Here is a 24,760-nt window from a genome sequence, read left to right as displayed (position 1 = left end):
TTTGTAGTCGTGCATGATGTCTACTTTGATGCAAACTAGCATTTTCGAATTGGAGTAAATAGAGCCAAAAATATAGATAAGTCACCTTGTCCGAGAGAGATTTGCATGGTTGTCACACAAAACACAGCCTTTATTTTAAGTGTTTCTAAAATTCCCTATTGGAAAAACGATTAGAACCATTTTCCTGTTTGACCACTGTTTTGTGGGTATGATGTCACCTTATTGATATCAATAAAATGTCACAATACAGTGCAGAGCATTCAATTTGACTGCTGAGGGGCAAGAAGAACCCCAGCTCTGCTAAAACCATTAAAAACGACATGCCATTTTAGGGATTGGTCAATAAATGTTTGGTTTTAATACCAATCACCTCATGAAGAGCATAGCCAGAACACCACATTTCCGATTCCCATCTTCACCCTAGATATAAACAAACCAACCGAGGAAGGTTACACTGCAACGTAAACCTCATGCTCCAGGGTTTCCACTAGATAAGTCAGATTCCACAAGCAAAGTAAAAAATTGGCTAACAAATTAGCTTTTTGGTGTTCATTTAAAGGTTAGGTATAAGGTTTGCAGTGTGGTTAAGGTTTGTTTTAAAATAAAATGTTAAGATAAATTGCAGGGTTTAACCATAATTCTGACTTTGTGTTAACTAGTGACAACCATCCCTGTTAGACCAGAGAACCTTGGGACCTGTATTATTGTACCAGTAGTCACAAGAAAATACTCTCCATTAAATAATAAAAGATTGCTCTGAATTTAGTTTGAGATTCACCATGGAATGCAGCAAGTTAAGGTCACAAAATAAAAGTAGTAATAGAATAATCTACATGAGACAATCATGATCTAAAAGTCAGTAAAGAAGAGGAGTATGATGCCTAGCATTTTATTGGAAACACTGATAGATGTGATTTTGAGCGACACAGAAACCCAACCAAGGCCTTAGCGTACATTGTTCAATGAGCTGGGATGTTGGGGTTACATTGAAGGAAATGTGATAATGTGTGCACGGTTGAAAGTGAATGGGTGTAAATCAGGCTTTAAAAAGTACACGGAACAAAATGTGCTCATGAATAGAATGCTTTTTGAAAAATCAAAAAGAAAACCCACCTTTGCTCTGTGGATGGAGAAGTCTTCTCTATCAACTAAACGTTAAAGTAATTTTCAGTTATTTCTGTAAATCTCTGAATAGAACACAAATTATTTAAGAGTAAAAAAATATTCTCAAAGGGAGAAAATAACTCAATACTTAATCACCCTGTTGACCCCTCAGTAAAAATCCACACATCCCAATAATTGAAAGATATTGCCAACCTGGCCTGACCCAGTCCATCCCTAACCAGTGAGTAAATATTCAGTTCTATTTAGGCTTGTTGATCAGTTATCTATTAGTTGTTCCTTAATCTTAACTTTAATTCCAGAACCAAACTATTAAAAGTACCCTTACCTGAGAAGGTAGATGATAAACGGAAAAGATTAACAGACATGTTGAGAAAGAATGATAGACTGGGTATAGTAGTGGAGCGAGAGTTGAGTTCTAGGGGCATAAACTATAATAAGATGGGAAATAAGAAATTACTGGTTTCTTTAGTCTCATATCATCAGTATTTCCATAGTCAACGGTTAAAAAGATTTCATAATCTAAAAAAAAAAAAAAGAAAATGTAACTAAATGCAAGTCGACTCACAAACTTACAAACACTCGACATGAACTCCCAGAATCCAAGGACTGTAAGGCAAGAGTTTCCATTCAGAAAAAAAAAAACCTTGCCCTCTCCACTTTGTTTTCCTTATACGTAGCGCCCCCCCCCCCCCCCTGTATTTGTGGCCCCCAGTCTTTGTCCTCCCTCTTCTTATAAAGGGTCACACCATGGAGATTGAGAAATGTGGGCAGAGCAGAGAAAGGGGTCGTGCAAACCAGGAGAAAGGGCATTCTAAAAAGAGAGGAAGTGGAGGTGCTGATACTAGTTCTGATGGACGAATCCCCATAGCCGATGCTGATGGAGGTTTCGACTGAGGACGGATCGGACATCTGAGGTGAACCTGAGATTGAGAGGAAGAGGGCAAGATAAAGAAACATTACTATGGAAAATCAACATACTGATAAGTTATGATGCGAGGTATCACTAATCTTGGCAGCTCATCACAGGTGTAACATCTTTGAGACATACCTAAGTGCGTCTAGCATGGGTAGCAGGTTAAGTAGAGCTGTATCACTTGGGTCGCTGAACCACGATTTGATGGGTATTGCATTGTCTGTGAGGCGAACACAAATGTTTGACAAGAGGGTACGGAGACAGGCCAGATCAATGACAGAACTGTTACAACCCAATAGCCCCTTCTGTATAAGCAATCCAATGAAAACGGCACTTGGCATCTACCTTAACTTAGTTTGAAATAAATAGCCAAATACACTTAACATATAATCCTGTGAGTTGTACAGGTAACTGACAGAATAAAAGGAAACACCAACAAAGTGTCTTAATAGGGCGTGGACCACCACGAGCCGCCAGAACAGCATCAATATGCCTTGGCATAGATTCTACAAGAGTCTGGAACTCTATTGAATGGATGTGATGCCATTCTTCCATGAGAAATTCCATCATTTGGTGTTTCGTTTATGGTGGTGGAAAATGCTGCCTCAGGTGCCACTTATGGAGTGATTTCAGTTCCAGCAGAAATTATATTTGAATCCCATTTTGAATTTGCTTTAGGATATTGAATATTACAATTGAATCAATACAATTTCCTCGTATCCTTGCACATCAACTCAGTTCTGGTACCTTTTGTATATAGCAAAGCTATCGTTACTCATTGTGAATCAATTATTACTTTAATTACGTGTTTTACTTTTCTATTATTTCTCTATTTTCTTTCTCTGCATTGTTGGAAGGGCCCGTAAATAAACATTTCACTTAGTCCACACCTGTTTACGAAGTATGCGACATACAAGTTCAATTCATAAATTCTATTTCATGATTTGAAACGGAATTTAATTAATGAATATTGTATTGTTTTAAAATGCAGTTTGAATATTCTAATCCAATATTTACATATTCAGTTTCAATATGGTAGATATTGCATTCATTGTCTGTATCAAGTTTAAACTATAATTTCAAGTTTAAGTTTCAAATAGCATATTCAACTTCTCAGATTCAGTTTTCAAATTCAGATTCATCCAGAGATAACATCCTGGTACTTTGCCAGCCAAGAAAAGTAGAGGTGAACAGAACAGAATCAAATGCTCTCTGTGCTAAACTGAAGCTTCTAACAGTTTCTGAAGCCAATGTGGTATGTTTAATTTATTTTCTTCCTATGAATTTGGCTCCAGCATTTGAACCGTTTTGGCTATAAACTATTATGACCCCATTCCTGAAAGCAAAGACTGTGGAACATGGACGTTCCCCTTTACGATGATCACAGGCTGCACAGGACACAGAAGAGTGTCACAATAATGCGCAATTTGGCCCCCATTAAGAATATAGTTGAAAGGCCCTGTCGTATCCCTTCTAAGGATAGCCTTTTCACTCCCTATTTAAAAGCTTGCGCTTGTGACTGACTGGGTTTGAACCAGGTCTCCTACATGTCACAAGACTATGTTAGCCCACTTAGCTAAAACCTATAGGGATAAGTTCAGGAAGTTAATGTAAAAGGACAACCTGCTTCTTGCTTATTAACGAGTACTGCTTCCCCCTGACTCAGCTCATACAGTACCGAGAGCAAACTCAGGACTTCTGCCTCAAAAAACACACGACCGCCCTCCTGAAGCATTCCCACCAATTGTGCTATTAAAAAAGGACTTCAATTGTGCAAGGGGCGACCCTTCATGCTGAGGATCGAGTTCCACAAATCCCCATCTGCTACACTAATAGAAGTCTTCAAGAGCCAGCAAGGTTACTCATCAAAACAGTGTGGTTTGGTGATACATGCTAATATGATGAGCAACCTGAAGACGTGTTAGTTTCAAGTCTCCGGTAAGGGTAACGTGACCGTTAGCTTGCTGAGATAAAGCCTAGGCATTGGTCAGGTCTATTCAAAGTGGTTAAAGGGGGGGGTGAAATGTAACAGGTGGTTTTGGTGACCACGCTTGCGTGATGAGTAACTTGTCGGAGACCTGAAAAGTTGCATTGTCTGGCGCACAGGAGACCTGGGTTAGAACCTCATTAGTCAAACTAACAGCTCTTCAGGTCTCAGGCAAGGTTGCTCACCACATGCATGGATCACCAATACACCTCTGTTGCGTTCATTAAATGGAGTGCACAGATCCTTCTGCTTGCCACTGAAAGTGTTGTTGTGCATTAGGCCTGATTTCGAACACAGGCAGTTATATTGATGCTGTGATCTCAAATAATAGCTTGTTGCCAAAACGGTTCAAACGCTAGAGCCAAATTAATCGGAAGAAAAATAAATTCAACATGCTTCAGAAAACGCCAAACTTCTGTTTCCCACAGAGAGCATTTGATTCTGTTCTCCTCTACCTTTCCTGGCTGGCAAAGTACCAGGATGTTGGTTTAGTTTTAAACAGGAATTTAGAGAAATTAATTTGAAAACTGAATCTCAGAGGTTGAAAATATGAAACACCTGAATTTATAGTTTGTAAACTTGATACAGACAATGAATGCAATATACCATATTGAAACTTATCACACACACCACACACTTGAATATTCAATGAAATTTTACAACTGAAAGCAATATTCATTCAATTCAGTTTCAAATCATGAAATACAAGTTCAATTTATGAATTCAATGATTACATGTGTGCATTGAATTCAAATTCAATATCCTAATTCAAAATGATGTAATTCAAAAACAATTTCTGTTGGCACTGAAATCACTCCATAGCTGCTCCAGAATCTCCCATACTGTTCAGATCTGTTGACTGAGGCGCACACACACACACACACAGTTTAAATACCCTATGCTCCTTTGAGACCACTCTCAAAGTCACTGAGATCTCTTCTTCAAGACATGGTATCCAAAATTATGCGTAACTGGGCATTGTTATACATGACAGAGTCCTGCATGGGTCAGTTTTTTTGGAGCCTGACCCGCCCTGGGCACATCAATTCCGAGCCAACAAATACCCGACATCGGGGAAGATCTCCCTCTGTAACCTGACCCACCCGCATTGAATTGTTCCCGAGATCCAATCCGTGACCCACCAAATAACATCAATTTATTTAAATAGTTTATGACTCCAGGCTATTCCCCTTCCATACATGAATTTGTCTGCATGTCTATCCAACATTTGGACAAAAAGAAACCATGCCATGAATTAATAACAATATCTTATTTTCCCAATACATTAACTCAAATCACTTTAGAAAAAAAAAAAAATAATCTAATTAGCTTTCTTACCTAATGAAAGCCTATAGCTGGCATAACAAAACCTTTACATTCAATATTGTTTAGTTCAAATAAATATTTTAATTGAAACTTAAACAATTCTGAGAATGGAATAGGCTATGGGCTGCAAAAATAGCCTACATTTATTTAGTAGGCTATCCTCAAACTTTTTCCAGCCACACAAGTTGGAACATAAAATGCCCTGAAAATGGTCTGATCGAAAGCCTGAATTAATAATTAACTGAATTATCGTAAACAAATACCTGCTTGCACTTTTTGCAGGCTGTGTATCCATCTAGGCGTAGGCTACGATGTCTGCCTCATTATTACAGAATGGAATTCGGAACAATGCAACACAAGCTCCTGGATTTGTAAAACGTTTCTTGATTTAAAACATTTCATACCGACAGAATAATTGTTCTGAACAGTGTGCCGACCCTCGGCTTAAAATGTTTTCATTCCACATGCCAGCAGATTTTTTTTTGCGGGTCGTCCGCGGGAAACTGTAGGTATGCAGGACTCTACCCTAAGCATGATGGGATGTTAATTGCTTAATTAAATGGAAAAATACACCCAAAACCACTAATTCCTATAATTTAATTGTTAAATAACACTAATATGTTATAACAATATTTTTGGGGTGAACACATTTTGTTGTTATAATAAGGTTGATAGCAATGTGAAATGTGGAAATTTGAGGCAGCTCAAGTCAACCCACAATGCAATGCTCTCTCTATGGGCTGGCTGGGCAACAGCATGTAAAGTAGCTAATTAGCTGTAAAATCGCCTAAACAAACTGCACTATCAATATAGCTGTCTACAATCTCACATGTTCAACGTATAGATCGATGTGCCTCGCAGAGTGGAGTCTGACATTCGCAACGGTCAATGACCTAAAAGTCGTATTCCTATTAACTTCCAGTGTAGTGATTGGCTTTATTGCAATGCTACGTGATACCGGCTGAATTTCTGCCTGCTTGAACGTCAATAGCTCAGATATACATGAAATGACCCTGGAAATCAATGGAACATCGCTCAGAGATGCACAAAAACAGTATAACATTCAAAATGGGAAAATCGTTCCATTAACTCAGGAGCCGCGCCTTCTTTCAACATATTTTATATCCATCGTTTACTCAAGTGTTTCCTTTATTTTGGCAGTTACCTGTACATGTAGTAGGGTTGGGCGGTATCCAGATTATCATACAATTTCTGTACCATACCGGGGTATACGGTATTACCGGAAGTGCACACAAGAGGCGCTATTAAGAAAATAAAAATTGGGGGGGGGGGGGATAAATAAAATCACAAAACAATTTAGGCAACAGGGATCTTGATCGAGAAAGGGATTGAACGTCTCTAGTCTGGGTACCAGTCTTTTTAGCTAACATTCCACTCCGTGTCATTGCCAAAGAGACTGGCGTTTCGGGCAATCTCAACATTCAATATGCAGCTTGATTTTGATGGACTGGTTTTGTCTGGACAAACAAAATATGGTTGCTTAACAACTGGATACCAATGTGTTCTGTGGAAGAAAAAAAAAGGGATATAGTGCCAATATTTGGATAATCGTAATTGGATTATAGCTGTGAGGGTTATCGAATCATGATTAACTCTTCTGTTCTCCTCGAGCTCATTAATGATGAATGTTCATATTTGAACATGGCAGAAAGGCCAGTCTCTTTAGCAATGACAAGGAGTGGGAGGAGCGGAATGTTAGCTAAAGAGACTAGTACTCAGACTAGAATGACTGCTGTAACCAAAAAGCTTGATTTTTGACAACTACCCACTTAGCAAACAAAATGCAAAGCTGGAGCCCTGAGCTGGATATAATTTGACATAAATCATTATATGCATGGGGTGGAGCACACAGCCCCCAAGTGACTTATCTTTCTTAAATGGTATATCACCCAAGCCTAACATGTAGTCATTATAACATGGTAACAGCTGCTTACTAGGGTGGATGCGGTAGGCTCTAGGCGAGTTGTCCAGGATGACTACACTAGATAGATCATTGTGCACCACAGAAAGATCTTTAAAATAGCTACCCAGATCCAATGTACAGTGCTAAATAGAGAAATGAAAATTAGGAATAAAAGTCAGTTTTATATGTTGCAAAAGAGTGATAAGTCTAACTTTACATAGAGAGAACCTTTAAATAATGACAGAGACAATCAGGGCCGGTTTCCTGGACACAGAATTTTTATTGAAAGTGCTTTTTAGGATAAGATGAGGCATTAATCTGTATCCGGGAAACCAGCCCTCAGAGTGTAAGACTCAGCAGAGTGCATAACTGTACAGAGCTGAAGTGAACCTGTCAGTGGGTTTGTTTACCTGTCTGTAGTATCTTCGTTTAAGGAAGTCTCTGTCTAGCTTGTCAGACACGGCTGAGCCATATATTTCCATACTGGCCGTGAAAACCACCAGCTCATACCACTGACTCACCTAAAAACATTGAGTTACATCTCACACAAACAGCTAAGAGATCCACCAAACAAACATGCACAAAATTATAAATCAAATAGATTAACTGTATAGTACACAACCCCAAAATGAAAATGTATTGATTGCTAGCTCAAAACACTTTACAAATACATTTGTCATCACTGTTGTCCAATTGCCCCTACCCTGACTGACAGTCCCCCTCATTCTATCACCAAGCACTCTACCCTGTCCAATCCTCCTCCAGCAGAGGCTTTAAATACACACACACACACCTTTCCCTAATCAGTGTGGCAAAACTGAGAAGACACTGTCTGTCATTGAGTTTTGAAGCATTCTACCTGACAAAGTCATGTTAGAATATTTCAGTTATCCTGTAAGAGCTTTTGTGGTGAACCCATTAGTGTTTCAGATGCCAAGCTTATGGTCATGTTGCAGCAGTGTGTAGGAGGGAGATTCCGAGATGTGAGAAGTGTGCAGGAGGGCATGGGACAAAGGAATGTGTAGTATCGGTGAAAAAATAAAGTCAATTGTGGCGGTGCCCATGTTGCTGGGGATCAGAAATACCTGGTGCGAGAGAGACAAGTTGAGGCTGCCAGGGTCAGAGTAGAACAGAAGGTGTCATATGCTGGAGGCAGTGAAGAGAGTAGAGCAGGGTTTCCCAAAGTCGGTCCTCGGGGGCCCAAGGGGTGCACGTTTTGGTTTTTGCTCTAGCACTACACAGCAGATTCAAATAATCATCAAGCTTTGATGATTTGAAATCAGCTGTGCAGGTGTTAGGGCAAATACCAAAACATGCACCCCTTGGGTTCCCGAGGACCGAGTTTGGGAAACACTGGAGTAAAGGATGATGGGTGAAGGGTGAGTACCAGGCCTTGGGCAATACAAAGTGATATGAATTTCTGCTTCGGTAAGGTTGGCTTCTTCACATTCATTGCCATGGTTATCAACTGTAGAAATAGAACGGAAATCACAGAAAACAGATGGTTGTGGTGGGAGCTGCAGAGAAGTACTTGGGTGTATGAGGTTTTACTGCAGAAGAGTTACAAGGTGTGTGGAACGAAAGAGTACTGTCCTCCCAGGCCACTGGCCTGGTGTAAGATCAGTTACAGTCAAAGTAGTGTAATGGGGTGGTATTATCATTTTTAGGAAATAGTGGTATAGACAGTGTACAAAACACCTGATCTATCCAAGACAGACTGACCAGGTGAAAGCTATGATCCCTTATTGATGTAACTTATTAAATTTACTTCAAATCAGTGTAGCAGACAGGTTAGACAGATTTTTCAGCCTTGAGACATGGATTGTTACTGTGTGCCATTCAGAGGGTGAATGGGCAAGACAAAATATTTAAGTGCGGGGGTATGGTAGTAGGTGCCAAGCACACCAGTTTGAGTGTTTCAAGAACTGCAACGTTGCAGGGCTTTTCACACTGAACAGTTTCCCATGTGTATCAAGAATGGTCCACCTCCCAAAGGACACCCAGCCAACTTGACAACTGAGGGAAGGAAGCATTGGACATCAACATGAGCCAGCATCCCTGTGGAATGCTTTTGACACCTTGTAGAGTCAATTCTCCTACAAATTAAGCCTGTTCTGAGGGCAAAAGGGATGCAAATCGATATATTAGGAAGGTGTTCCTAATGTTTGGTACACTCAGTGTAGGGTTAGTTGGTCCTTTTTATTTTTGTATCACAAAATGTAACGTGATCGACTACACTCCCACACAGTAGGTGGCAGCATGAACAAACAAAATGTGCGAACCACCATGATACCAAAGAAAAAAAAAGCATCAGTGCCAGACCTTACCTTTTCAGTGTGTTTGTTACAACACACCTTCTCTTATAACCTTTCCTTTGTGTTTTGGATGCATTTATTGATCACATAAGTTCTTATTTATTGATTTGTATTCGAATTTGATTGACAACATTTACTGTTACTAATTGATATGTTTACCAGAACTTTATTTTACTCATGTTTTAACCCATTGCTTAACTTTCACTCCTGTGATATTCCTTTGAAATGTTATGAGGTTTATGAGTACATTTATATGCATTTGTTTTACCATATATCAAATCACTGTCATGTATTTTTTATTTTTTTTCCAGTTAACCATCCTTTCACCGTAATTGTCGTAATATCCATTCATCCTTCAATATAATTTCATGATTTAAACTGCAATAATAAAACTGCCATCCTCCTCTCTGTATTTTAAATAGCACCACGACAATAGCCCCAACTCAAACGTCAAGATACAGTACTTTATTCAAAGCACAACTCTAACCAGTTTTTGGCACCAAGAAACACTGCAGAGAGAATAAACAAGATGCTAACAAAAGTATTTAGCTGCTTGAAATCCTATAACCAAAGCTTATTTGAATAATGTTCATACTTGCTACTATATTGTACTTATTTGGATGTTGACACTTACCACTTCTAAGAAGAAGTCCACATGCGGTCTTTTATATACTAAAAACCTGACAGGATATTTGTCGATTAACACCTTCACGGGAGAGAAAGAGAATATGAATAAAAGAGAACAGTTAAGGTTAGGCATGTGAGTCAGTCTGGCGTGTGTTAACAAGGTGACAGCACGACGCTAATTAAATCAGACAGTGAACATATAGGCCAATACCTTTAGGATGAAGTCTGGTGGAGTGCCTGGTTTCACTTTGGGTCTCACCACACCATCATGGTGGGAGTGGATTAGGGTCTCGTCAAGGTCCAGCACCAGAATCTTCCTCTTGACTGCATCTGATGAGCAGGAGCCCAAGTCCAATCACAGTCAATACCACAGAGAAAAACTAAACAAGTAACCTCTCATTTTTCAATTTCAAAGCCATAGATCTCTGGTCTCTAGCCTGGTCCCAGATCTGTTTGTTAAGTCATACCAATAACTCATACTGTCATAGCCTGGTCCAAGTTTTGTTTGTTCTGTCGCTTGCAACCCTTACATTCAATGTCATGACAACGACAATAATAGTTTAGACATAAGACATTTACAAAAAAATACAAGAACATGTTTCAGTACGATACAATACGCTAAAAAAAAAAAGATTCAATAATGGCTGTTGATGCCGAAAAGGCTTTCAACGGTCTTGAATGGTCTTTCCTATAAAAAATATTTTTTTAAACTCTGCAAGCCTTCAACTTTCCAGCTGAAATAAATGTAATAAAAATATTATAAATATCCTAAAGCAAAAATACACAAATAATACATTATCTGAAATTGCTTAAGAAAGGGGAACAAGACAGATGTATTCTCTCCCCTCCTGTTTGCACTGGCAATTGCAGAAAGAATTAGACAGGACCCAAAACGTAACAGCTATCAGTATTGGTAAACATGAATATAATCTAAACTTATTTGCCGATCTCCTGATATACCTGACCAATATTGAAAACTCAATGCCTCCCTTGTTAAATATTTTAAGAATAATTCAATCTCAGGATATAAAATGTACATGTAAAAAAACCTGAAATAATGGCAACAGGTAAAATAAAAAGAATAACTCATGATCTACAGCAATCCTTTAGGTGGACCACAAAAAAATATAAAATACTTAGGATACTTAAACTGACAAAACAACAAATTTAAAAAGATACCTTTATCCCATTACTCAACAATATGAAAACAGACCTAATTAAAATGGAACAATCTTCCCATGAATCTGATAGGTAGAATAAACCTCTTCAGAATGGCATAGCTCCCAAAATGTATATATTTTTTATTCTCGGTAATGCCAATTACCCCACCGAAGACATTCTTTAAAAAAAGTATACTCTGCCATAAGTCTTTATATGGTTTTAACCTCTGACTTGGGAATTGTATCAACTCACCAACCAAGGCTTTTACTTGAGACATATGTTTGAATGCACTACAGGCCTCCCGAGAGGCAGAGCGGTCTAAGGCACTGCATCGCAATGCTTGATGCGTCACTACAGCCCAGGGTTCGATTCCAGGTTGTGTCACAGCCGGCCGTGACCGAGAGATCCATGAGGCGGCGCACAATTGTCTCAGTGTCGTCCGGGTTAGGGGAGGCTTTGGCGGGCCGGGATTTCCTTGTCCCATCACGCTCTAGGGACTCCTTGTGGCAGGTGTTTCCTCCGACACATTGGTGCGGCTGGCTTCCGGGTTAAGCGAGCAGTGCAGCTTGGCAGGGTCATGTTCTGGAGGATGCATGGTTCGACGTTCGCCTCTCCAGAGTCCATAGGGGAGTTGCAGCGATGGGACAAGACTAACTACCAATTGGATATCACAAAATTGGGGAGAAAACAAGGTAAATATATATTTCAAAACAATTTTAATGCACTAAAAAGGAACAATGGGTACATATTGAAGATGGGTTGGACGATACTCTTAATTATTTTGGTATAATTTTTTTTTTTTTACATAACTGGAAAAACAACCATCGTTGAGACAATGGAAAAATAATATGCTTCATTATTTAAATATTGTCAAGAGTGTGGGCGACAGAGGAATAAAATGGTGCATTTTGAGGACGTGGCAGAGTAGCGCAGGCACTGGAGATAGGGGTGAGAACAAGTGGGTCTGGGCAGGTGTGATGATGTTTGTATGTTGTCTTTTGTATGTTTTGTACTGTAAAAAAAGTAAAGGCAGCAGTAACAGATCTGGGACAAGATTAAGACCCTTTGACCTTTTAGACACTATAGTGACAGGATACTTACTGAGTCTGTTTCTGGACACAGGCGACAGAGCATACGTGTCATAACGCACTGTTTGGTACTGGATTATCTGCAGAGGTAGAGATGAGCAACTGTCACAATTGATAAACTGAAATGTCAAATTACCAAAACTTAACTAGTCAAAAATATTTTTGGGATAAACACAATAGGCCATTTGTTAAATACATTGTGGAGAAATACCAGCGTGCTGGAGTATTTTAAAAATATTTTTTGTTGTTGTTCTCTATTCACTTGGAACTAGGCCTAGATCAGTTGTGTGAACTGAACAACCCTCTGATGGGTTCCAGACAGATGTCTATAAAGTAAAGAAGTCATTTCTGTAGGTGTCAGTGTATACTGACAGTCAGATAGTTGTGGGTACAGTACTAGTGATGCGCAGGTTGACTCAACCCGCAGTCCCCGCAGTTATATGAGAGGGTGCGGCTGGTTTTAGGGTCATGAAATATTGGGTGGATGAAGGGCGGGTGGGTTCTAGGCGGTTTGAATAGAGAGAAAATAATGCATAAAAAATGCCTACATGTATAATTCTAGTGCAAGTTGTATCTATAGGCGACATGGAAGTTTTTCTTTCATAATTTTTTTTATCTGGCGTTAGCCTATAGCCTTAGCCTAAGCTTTAGGGCCTAACTGTAGCACGCCAAATACACGCCAATTGACAAATGCATTTGGGAACTTGGGCAGAAAAAGCGAACGTCGATAAAGTGAGGCAAAAACATTGCCGTTCATTCAATAAGAGAAGTTAAAAATAAATAGAAGTGAAACCCAGAAAAGTAGTCTGTTTGGGAAAGATTTGGTAAAGTGGTACGAGACGATGACTCGTGTGATGATCGTGAGGTGCTAAAAAAAATTGTCACAAAATGGGGACTTAAATGGCACATCAAGGGAACTGAACTGTTCCAGCCTAGTCTCATAAACTAGACGTGCCATAGTAAATGTAAATCCAGGACTCAAATTAGTAAGATGTGTTACGTTTGGTATGGTTACATAAGACAGGTTACTTAATGCAAAAACAAAAAAGTAGGGCGATTGGTTGAGGTGGATGGGTGGACGTATAACTCGAACGTCTAGAAACCCAAAGGTTGTGGTTTCAAATCTCATGGACAACTTCAGCATTTTAGCTCATTAAGAACTTTGCAACTACTTACTAGCAACTACTTAGCAACTACTTAGCATGTTAGCTAAACCTTCACCTTCACCTAAACCTTTAACCTAACCTTAACCCCTAGCCTAGCTAGCGTTAGCTACGTCACTAATGTTAGCCACCTAACTAACGTTAGCAAAAACAAACTGGAATTTGTAACTTATTGTACGAATTACAATTGGTAACATACTTTTTTGTGTATGTGGACACTCCAAATTAGTGGATTCTTCCATTTCAGCCACACACGTTGCTGACAGGTGTATAAAATTGAGCACACAGCCGTGCAATCTCCATAGACAACCATTGGCAGTAGAATAGCCTTACTGAAGAACTCAGTGACTTTCAACGTGGCACTGTCATAGGATGCCACCTTTCCAACAAGTCAGTTCGTCAAATTTCTGCCCTGCTAGAGCTGCCCCGGTCAATTTTATGTGCTGTTGTTGTGAAGTGGAAACGTCTAAGAGCAACAACGGCTCAACCGTGAAGTGGTAGGCCACACAAGCTAACAGAACAGGACCGCCAAGTGCTGAATCGTGTAGTGCATAAAAATGGGCTGTTCTCGGTTGCAACACTCACTACCAAGTTCCAAACCGCCTCTGAAAGCAACGTCAGCAAAATAACTTAGTATGGGACTTCATGAAATGGATATCCATGGCCAAGCAGCCTAAAATCACTATGTGCAATGCCAAGCGTCGGCTGGAGTGGTGTAAAGCTTACCGCCATTGGACTCTGGAGCAGTGGAAACGTGATCTCTGGAGTGATGAATCAGGCTCCTCATCTGGCAGTCTGACTGACTAATCTGGGTTTGGTGGATGCCAGGAGAACGCTACCTGCCCCAATACATAGTTTCAACCGTAAAGTTTGGTAGAAAAGGGAAAAACAGCCCCAGACCATTATTCATGGTTGGCGTTAGGCCCCTTAGTTCCAGTGAAGGGAAATCTTAATGCTAAAGAATAGAATGACATTCTAGACAATTCTGTGCTTCCAACTTCATGGCAACAGTTTGGGGAAAGCCCTTTCCTGTTTCAGCATGACAATGCCCCCGTGCACAAACGAGGTCCATACATAAATGGTTTGTCGAGATGGGTTTGGAAGAACTTCACTGGCCTGCACAGAGCCCGGACCTTAACCCCGTCGAACACCTTGGGGATGAATTGGAACGCCGACTGCGAGCCAGGCCTAATTGCCCAACCTCACTAATGCTCTTGTGGCTGAATGGAAGCAAGTCCCTGCAGCAATGTTCCAATATCAAGTGAAAAGCCTTCCCAGAAGAGTCGGGGCTGTTATAGCAGCAAACTCCATATTAATGCCAATGATTTTGGAATTAGCTGTTCGACGAGCAGGTGTCCACATACACTAGGTGACCAAAGGTATCATACAAAATGGATGATGGACATCCACAAATGAATAAATACCATACGAAATGTAACATATCATACTAATTGGAGTGTCCCGGATTTACAGTGAGTGAAAAAAGTATTTGATCCCTTGCTGATTTTGTACGTTTGCCCACTGACAAAGAAATCAGTCTAATTTTAATGGTAGATTTATTTGAACAGTGAGAGTCAGAATAACAAAAACATCCAGAAAAACACATGTCAGAATTGTTATAAATTGATTTGCATTTTAATGAGGGAAATAAGTATTTGACCCCCTCTCAAATCAGAAAGATTTCTGGCTCCCAGGTGTCTTTTATACAGGTAACGAGCTGAGATTAGGAGCACACTCTTAAAGGGAGTGCTCCTAATCTCAGCTTGTTACCTGTATAAAAGACACCTGTCCACAGAAGCAATCAGATTCCAAACTCTCCACCATGGCCAAGACCAAAGAGCTCTCCAAGGATGTCAGGGACAGGATTGTAGACCTACAAGGCTGGAATGGGCTACAAGACCATCGCCAAGCAGCTTGGTGAGAAGGTGACAACAGTTGGTGCGATTATTCGCAAATGGAAGAAACACAAAATAACTGTCAATCTCCCTCGGCCTGGGGCTCCATGCAAGATCTCACCTCGTGGAGTTGCAATGACCATGAGAACGGTGAGGAATCAGCCCAGAACTACACGGGAGGATCTTGTCAATGATCTCAAGGCAGCTGGAACCATAGTCACCAAGAAAACAATTGGTAACACACTACGCCGTGAAGGACTGAAATCCTGCAGCGCCCGCAAGGTCCCCCTGCTCAAGAAAGCACCTATACATGCCCATCTGAAGTTTGAATCATTCAGATGTTCATTGGCAGAGGACAACTGGGTGAAAGTGTTGTGGTCAGATGAGACCAAAATGGAGCTCTTTGGCATCAACTCAACTCACCGTGTTTGGAGGAGGAGGAATGCTGCCTATGACCCCAAGAACACCATCCCCACCGTCAAACATGGAGGTGGAAACATTATGCTTTGGGGGTGTTTTTCTGCTAAGGGGACAGGACAACTTCACCGCATCAAAGGGACGATGGATGGGGACATGTACCGTCAAATCTTGGGTGAGAACCTCCTTCCCTCAGCCAGGGAATTGAAAATGGGTCGTGGATGGGTATTCCAGTATGACAATGACCCAAAACACACGGCCAAGGCAACAAAGGATTGGCTCAAGAAGAAGCACATTAAGGTCATGGAGTGGCCTAGCCAGTCTCCAGACCTTAATCCCATAGAAAATCTGTGGAGGGAGCTGAAGGTTCGAATTGCCAAACGTCAGCCTCGAAACCTTAATGACTTGGAGAAGATCTGCAAAGTGGAGTGGGACAAAATCCCTCCTGAGATGTGTGCAAACCTGGTGGCCAACTACAAGAACGTCTGACCTCTGACTGCCAACAAGGGTTTTGTCACCAAGTACTAAGTCATGTTTTGCAGAGGGGTCAAATACGTATTTCCTTCATTAAAATGCAAATCATTTTTGACATGCGTTTTTCAGGATTTTTTTGTTGTTATTCTGTCTCTCACTGTTCAAATAAACCTACCATTAAAATTATAGACTGATCATTTCTTTGTCAGTGGGCAAACGTACAAAATCAGCAAGGGATCAAATACTATTTTCCCCTCACTGTATATTACCTCAGTCCAGGTTGACTGTTCAGATGGGTTAAATGGAATAGTAGCCTAACTGAAATCTGGACACTGACTGTAGGTTTATAACCTCTCATATAGCCTACTACAATATGAGCTCCTGCAGAATTAAGGATTTCTTACAGTAAAATTATACACCAAATGTAAGTTGACTGGGGAACAATAGGGGAAAAATATTATTTCATTCTTTCAGCATCTTGAGAGAATGAATGCGCGGTTGGGGATCATCTGTAAAGCTGCCATCTTTAGCATCATAAAAGCTGATAGTATTCCAACCACAAAATATGCATCCAAGCTGAACTTAAATCTTATGAAAAACATGTTTGATCGTTTTAACAGCTTTCAGTTGCCTTAAAACCATTCAAACTGAAATTTGGGATGGGAAATCTCTCACGTTAATTTAGAGTTATTGCATTTCTCCTTGGTCCATAAAAGTCTTTACTGAATGGGAGAAGCAGAAATTAAAGACATGTATGCCTATCAACTTCAACTACACTTAACAAAAATATAAAAACATATGTAAAGTGTGTCTCCCACATTTCAAGAGGTAAAATAGAAGATCCCAGAAATGTTCCATACGCACAAAAGGCTTCTCTAATCGTGTGCAGAAATTTCTTACATCCCTGTTATTGAGCATTTCTCCTTTGCCAAGATAATCCATCCAACTGGCAGGTGTGGAAAATCAAGAAGCTGATTAAACAGCATGATCATTACATAGGTGCAACTTGTGCTGGGGACAAAAGACCATTAAAATGTGCAGCTGTCTCACATAACCCAATGCAACAGATGTCTCAAGTTGAGGGAGCGTGCAACTGACATATGGACTGCAGGAATGTCCACCAGAGCTGTTGCCAAGAATTTAATGTTAATTTCTTTACCATAAGCAGCATCCAATATCGTTTTAGAGAATTTGGCAGTACGTCCAACTGGCCTCACAACCACGGACCACGTGTAACCACGCCAGCACAAGACCTCCACATCCAGCTTCTTCACCTGCGGGATCATCTGAGACCAGCCACCCAAACAGCTGATGAAACTGTGGGTTTGCACAACCTTAGAATTTCTGTACAAACTCTCAGGGAAGCTCATCTGCATGCTAGTCGTCCTTACCAGGGTCTTGACCTGACTGCAGTTTGGCGTCGTAAACCGACTTCAGTGGGCAAATGCTCACCTTCAATGGCTACTGGCATGCTGGAGAAGTGTGCTCTTCATGGATAAATCTCGGTTTCAACTGTACATGGCAGACATCATGTATGGCGTTGTGTGGGTGAGCGGTTTGCTGTTGTCAACATTGTGAACAGAGTGCCCCATGGTAGAGGTGGGGTTACGGTATGGGCAGGCATAAGCTACAGACAATGAACACAACTGCATTTTATCGATAGCAACTTGAATGCACAGAGATACTGTGACGAGATCCTGAGGCTCGTTATCATGCCATTAATTCAACGCCATCACCTCATGTTTCAGCATGATAACGCATGGCCATGTCGCAAGGATCTGAACACAATTCCTGGAAGCTGAAAACATCCCAGTTCTTCCATGGCTTGTATACTCACTAGACATGTCGCTACCCACTGAGCAAGTTTGGGATGCTCTGGATCAACATGTGCAACAGCGCGTTACAGTTCCCGCCAATATCCAGCAACTTCGCACAGCTATTGAAGATGAATGGGAAACCATTTCACAGGCCACAATCAACAGCCTTATCAACTCTATGCAAAGGAGATATGTCACGCTGCATGAGGCAAATGGTCACAATATTGACTGGTTTTCTGATCCACGCCCCTACCTTTTCTTTTAAGGTATCTGTGACCAACAGATGCATGTCTGTATTCCCAGACATGTGAAATCCATAGATTAGGGCCTAATGAATTAATTTGAATTGACTGATTTCCTTATTTGAACTGTAACTCAGTAAAAATGTTGAAATTGTTGCATGTTAAATTATGTTCATTGTAGATTGAAGCATTCGTTCTGATGATTTATGACGTTCTGGCGAGCAAAAGCTCATTTAGACTTCTAGGGCAACAAGTAGACCAACAGAAGAGAATCTGCATGTATCTAATTATAGACAAGTTGATTAACAAAATGTCAAATTATAAGCATAAACATATGCCTATCTAAAAAGGCCGGTCAAAAAATGGTTCTGCCATCTGACTGTACAGCACAATATCTATATTGCTGAGTTAGGGTCGGGTGCGGGCCTCAGATTTTCACTTTAACGCCTATAGTCAGGGGGGTAGCGGATGGATTATTAGCAATAGCAGGCGTGTCCGGTGAACAAACATCTGACCCACGCATCACTACTGGCTACACATCAAACACTTACTGTCTAATAACAGTTATGGGTCATGGCAGGACATGTTAGGATTCAGTGTTAGACTCTGGGAGCCGCTGTGGAATACATCACCAGGTCACTAAATCTATACTGAACAAAAATATAAACATAATTTAAATTATTGAATTAGGCCCTAATCTATGGATTTCACATGACTGGGAAGGCAGATATGCATCTGTTGGTCACAGAAACCTATATAAAAAAAATTAAAAGGGGTCGTAGAACAGAAAACCAGTCAGTATCTGGTGTGGCCACCATTTGCCTCATGCAGCGCAACATCTCCTTTGCATAGAGGTGATAAGGCTGTTGATTGTGGCCTGTGGAATGCTGTCCCACTCCTCTTCAATGGCTGTGCAAAGTTGCTGGATCATTTTTCTATATACACACTACCATTCAAAAGTTTGGGGTCACTTAGAAATGTCAGTGTTTTTGAAAGAAAAGCAAGTTTTTTGGTCCATTAAAATAACATGAAATTGATCAGAAATACAGTGTAGACATTGTTAATGTTGTAAATGACTATTGTAGCGGGAAACTGCAGATTTTTTTATGGAATATCTACACAGGCGTACAGAGGCCCATTATCAGCAACCATCACTCCTGTGTTCCAATGGCACGCTGTGTTAGCTAATCCAAGTTTATCATTTTAAAAGGCTAATTGATCATTAGAAAACCCGTTTGCAACTATGTTAGCACAGCTGAAAACTGTTGTTCTGATTAAAGCAATAAAACTGGCCTTCTTTAGAAGAGTTGAGTATCTGGAGCATCAGCATGTGGGTTTGATTACAGGCTCAAAATGGCCAGAAGGAAAGAACTTTCTTCTGAAACTCGTCAGTCTATTCTTGTTCTGAGAAATTAAGGCTATTCCATGCGAGAAATTGCCAAGAAACTGAAGATCTTGTAAACGCTGTGTACTACTCCCTTCACAGAACAGCACAAACTGGCTCTAAACAGAATCGAAAGAGGAGTGGGAGGCCCCGGTGCACAACTGAGCAAGAGAAAAAGTACATTAGTGTCTCTAGTTTGAGAAACAGACGCCTCACAAGTCCTCAATTGGCAGCTTCATTAAATAGTACCCGCAAAACACCAGTCTCAACAGCGAAGAGGCAACTCCGGGATGCTGGCCATATATATACATACATACATACATACATGCATGCATACATATAATCCAGTACTATTTTTTTTTTTACCTATATTTAACCAGGTAGGCTAGTTGAGAACAAGTTCTCATTTGCAACTGCGAAGCGGCCAAAGCAGTTCGACACACAACACAGAGTAACACATGGAATAAACAAACACAGTCAATAATACAGTAGAAAAAAGTCTATATACTGTATGTGCAAATGAGGTAGGAAAAGGGAGGTAAGGCAATAAATAGGCCATGGTGGCGAAGTAATTACAATATAGCAATTAAAACACTGGAATGGTAGATGTTCAGAAGAGGAATGTGCAAGTAGAGATACTGGGGTGCAAAGGAGCAAGAAAAATAAATACAGTATGGGGATGAGGTAGTTGGATGGGCTATTTACAGATGGGCTATGTACAGGTGCAGTGATCTGTGAGCTGCTCTGACAGCTGGTGCTTAAAGCTAGTGAGGGAGATATGAGCCTCCAGCTTCAGTGATTTTTGCAGTTCATTCCAGTCATTGGCAGCAGAGAAGTGGAAGGAAAGGCAGCCAAAGGAAGAATTGGCTTTGGGGGTGACCAGTGAGATATACCTGCTGGAGCGCGTGCTACGGGTGGGTGCTGCTATGGTGACCAGTGAGCTGAGATAAGGCGGGGCTTTACCTAGCAGAGACTTGCAGATGACCTGGAGCCAGTGGGTTTGGCGACGAATATAATGCGAGGGCCAGCCAACGAAAGCGTACAGGTCGCAGTGGTGGGTAGTAAATGGGGATTTGGTGACAAAACGGATAGCACTGTGAAAGAATGTATCCAATTTGTTAAGTAGAGTGTTGGGAGGCTATTTTGTAAATGACACTGCCGAAGTCGATCGGTAGGATGGTCAGTTTTAACGAGGGTATGTTTGGCAGCATGAGGGAAGAATGCTTTGTTGCGAAATAGGAAGCCGATTCTAGATTTAATTTTGGATTGGAGATGTTTAATGTGAGCCTGGAAAGAGAGTTTCCAGTCTAACCAGACACCTAGGTATTTGTAGTTGTCCACATATTCTAAGTCAGAACCGTCCAGAGTAGTGATGCTGGACGGGCGGACAGCATTCGGTTGAAGAGCATGCATTTAGTTTTACTTGCATTTAAGAGCAGTTGGAGGCCACGGAAGGAGAGTTGTATGGCATTGAAGCTCGTCTGGAGGTTAGTTAACACGGTGTCCAAAGAAGGGCCAGAGGTATACACAATGGTGTCTTCTGCGTAGAGGTGGATCAGAGAATCACTAGCAGCAAGAGCGACATCATTGATGTATACAGAGAAGAGTCAGCCCAAGAATTGAACCCTGTGGCACCCCCATAGAGACTGCCAGAGGTCCGGACAACAGGCCCTCTGATTTGACACACTGAACTCTATCAGAGAAGTAGTTGGTGAACCAGGCGAGGCAGTCATTTGAGAAACCAAGGCCGTTGAGTCTGCCGATAAGAATATGGTGATTGACAGAGTCGAAAGCCTTGGCCAGGTCGATGAATACGGCTGCACAGTAATGTCTCTTATCGATGGCGGTTATGATATCGTTTATGACCTTGAGCGTGGCTGAGGTGCACCCATGACCAGCTCTGTAACCAGATTGCATAGCGGAAAAGGTACGGTGGGATTTGAAATGGTTGGTAATCTGTTAACTTGGCTTTCGAAGACCTTAGAAAGGCAGGGTAGGATAGATATTGGTCTGTAGCAGTTTGGGTCTAGAGTGTCTCCCCCTTTGAAGAGGGGGATGACCGCGGCAGCTTTCCAATCTTTGGGAATCTCAGACGATACGAAAAAGAGGTTTAACAGGCTAGTAATAGGGGTTGCAACAATTGTTACTTTTATTTTCTACTCATCCATTTTTTTACTTAACTTCTTTTTTTCTTAACTTCTTAAAGCATTGTTGGTTAAGGGCTTGTAAGTAAACATTTCACTGTAAGGTCTACACCTGTTGTATTCAGCGCATGTGACAAATAAAATGTGTCAACTGCACGTTCCCTCAACTTGGGACATCTGTGGAATTGTGTTGTGTGAAAAAAACTGCACATTTTGGAGTGGCCATTTGTCGTCCCCCGCACAAGGTGCACCTGTGTAATGATCATGCTGTTTAATCAACTTCTTAAGATCCCACACTTGTTAGGTGGATGAATTATCTTGGCATGGGAGAAATGCTCACTAACAGGGTTGTATACACATTTGTGCACAAATTGAGAGAAATAAGCTTTTTGTGTGTATGGAAAATTTCTGAGACATTGTATTTATGCTCATGAAACAATTTAAATGTTGCGTTGTGCTAAGTGTAGTAGGACATGTTAAGACAAACCGTATTGATTACACCTGTTTGACAGTTTTCCTCGATGTCTTTGAAATGTTAATTACCAAGATTTAATTTGGAATCAAATAGCACAGTGAAGTACCATTCAGACCTTTTAATAGATAGATTGGCGTGTGTGAGAGCTTCCGATTAACTGTCTGTCAAGAGCATTGGAAAGTCCAAATGGGCCGTGTGTATATTAGTTTATCCAGCTTCCAATATCACTTATCCAAGTGATATTAATTAGGGGAAATACCTTAGCAGGGGCCACAATTATTACACTTTTAGTTCTAGAAAACTCACCGTCCGTAAATACTTCCTGAGTATGTACAGAATAAATCTCCATATTCTAGATGTAACTCCGACGAAAGTGTGAATGCCAAGTAAGCGGTGACGGGTCTTCAGCATGGTACAACCCGAGCGACTCCAGTTGAGTCGGGACCCCAGCCTCTTCCTTCCCGAACCTGCAGGTCGCGTAGACACTGGCCAATGGCAATCGTGTGCTCAGTTCAAATCTCACTTTCGCCACACTCCACTGAAAATGAATGAAAAAGATAAAACGTAAAAAGTAACCTACACGCAAAACCGTCATTAAATACGAAAGCGAGGAATCCAGACGAATAACATTCACTGGTTCTCGGTCACTACCTAGCCCTCGCAAGCTAGACGTTCATTAAAGTGTGAAAAGAAGATGTCTTTATGAAATGCAAACAATGCCCTTCTAACCTTGCTTAGTTTCGTTGATAAATAAGTTGGTTTACGAAATATGGCAAAAGTCCCAACTAGACACCGTCAACACAACTTTCAAACAAATCAGGAAATGGACAGAGTGCCGCCATAAGTGTATCGCTGTCACTTCCGTAGAGAAAAACATGCGCTCCTTTCAAATACTTTCCTCCCGCGAAATAGTCACACCCAGGCCACAGGTACTGACCTCAATATGGTTAAGACCAGCATTGACCAACAGGCAGGTCATTATAAATACACTACTGCATTGTAATATACTGTAATCTATTATGAAGCGCAATCAATGACCGTGGTGGATAAAATAATGCCAGACAGAACTATTTTGTTACACCCAGTCCAGACAACCGCTAGGCTGCAGTGCTGTTCTAAAACGGCTCCAGTCCAGACAAACGTCTGCAGTGTAAGTTGGGACCATAAAATTAGGAATTAGAATACTAGAATGGCCATGAACCTTACTAAGATTGTCCAATTGTCAGCCACGTTGGCCAGGGAGTTGGTCTTACCCATGATGAAATGTTTTACACACACATAAAGCCTCATTGGACACCAGGCCCCCACATTTCCTACACCGAATTCATTGATGATAAGACTTAGACAAGTTGTAAATGCAAGAAGTACTCATATGTTATTATATAATAGCACTCACAGCTTTCCAAGAAAACAAAATCCGAGACATTTATGCTCTGTTTGCATATATTTTAGAGGCTATTTAAATCAAATCACATTTTGTCACATGCGCCGAATACAACAGGTGTACAGTAGACCTTACAGTGAAATGCTTACTTACAAGCCCTAACCAACAATGCAGTTAAGAAAAATAAGTGTTAAGTAAAAAAAAAATGTATTAAAGAGCAACGGTAAAATAACAGTAGCGAGGCTATATGCAGGGGGTACCGGTACAGAGTCAATTTGCAGGGGGGGGGGACAATGCAAATACTCTAGGTAGCCATTTGATTAGCTGTTCAGGAGTCTTATGGCTTGGTGGTAAAAGCTGTTAAGAAGCCTTTGGACCTAGACTTGGCGCTCTGTTACCGCTTGCTGTGCGGTAGCAGAGAGAACAGTCTATGACTATAGTGGCTGGAGTCTTTGACAACTTTTAAGGCCTTCCTCTGACACCACCTGGTATAGAAGTTCTGGATGGCAGGAAGCTTGGCCCCAGTGGGCAGGGATGCAGCGATGGGTGGGCTTGGAAGGGCATAGCCACTGGGTGAGCCAGGCCCAGCCAATCAGAATGAGTTTTCACCCACAAAAAAGGCTATATATATTACAGACATAAATACTTCTGTTTCATCAGCTGTCTGGGTGGATCAAAAAAGGTGAAGAAGTTGCCACTGTCTAATAACGGATGTAAAAAAAGAACCATAGCAAAAATGAGTTATGTAAAGATTATTTCATACTCCACATTTAGGGGGGCCACAAGGGGGTCCAAAATTGTTGTCACATGGGCACTGCCCCCCCCCCCCCAGAACCGCAAGTGAACAGCTCTGGTGGACAGTCCTGCAGTCAGCATGCCAATTGTATGCTCCCTCAAAA

The 24,760-nt window shown here is 41.0% G+C and overlaps 1 protein-coding gene across 2 annotated transcripts; it reads right to left on the bottom strand.

Moving 5' to 3' along the window:
- Window positions 1–873: 873 nt before the first annotated feature.
- Window positions 874–23,529, bottom strand: LOC106602898 (CTD nuclear envelope phosphatase 1A). 2 transcript variants are annotated; one of them, XM_014195881.3, is made up of 9 exons: window positions 23,207–23,529; window positions 22,784–23,015; window positions 12,480–12,546; window positions 10,429–10,547; window positions 10,225–10,296; window positions 7,686–7,796; window positions 7,307–7,418; window positions 2,174–2,258; window positions 874–2,045 (listed from the first exon to the last, which is right to left on the bottom strand). In XM_014195881.3, the coding sequence occupies exons 2-9, from the start codon at window positions 22,886–22,888 to the stop codon at window positions 1,967–1,969; spliced, it is 750 nt and encodes a 249-aa protein (XP_014051356.1). In that variant the 5' UTR covers window positions 22,889–23,015; window positions 23,207–23,529; the 3' UTR covers window positions 874–1,966. The 2 variants fall into 2 exon arrangements, with proteins under 2 accessions (XP_014051356.1, XP_082830523.1); XM_082974397.1 differs by lacking the exon at window positions 23,207–23,529 and having other exon boundaries at window positions 22,784–23,200.
- Between the last annotated feature and the right edge of the window lie 1,231 nt (window positions 23,530–24,760).

This window comes from Salmo salar, chromosome 04 (assembly GCF_965601325.2).
Source record: "Salmo salar chromosome 04, fSalSal1, whole genome shotgun sequence".
In the NCBI taxonomy this organism is placed as follows: Eukaryota; Metazoa; Chordata; class Actinopteri; order Salmoniformes; family Salmonidae; genus Salmo; species Salmo salar.
Note: the sequence above shows the minus strand (reverse complement) of the source record. Positions and strands in the feature narration are given on the sequence as shown.

Bases quoted from the DNA above. Each gene is read 5' to 3' on its own strand.
- LOC106602898 (XM_014195881.3), bottom strand. From the start codon at position 22,888: ATGCTGAAGACCCGTCACCGCTTACTTGGCATTCACACTTTCGTCGGA. The intron at 10,297-10,428 runs GTATTGGCCTAT...TCTCCCGTGAAG, and splicing joins CACCAGACTTCATCCTAAAG to GTGTTAATCGACAAATATCC. The intron at 2,259-7,306 runs GTAAGCAGCTGT...TTCGCCTCACAG, and splicing joins AGCCTACCGCATCCACCCTA to ACAATGCAATACCCATCAAA.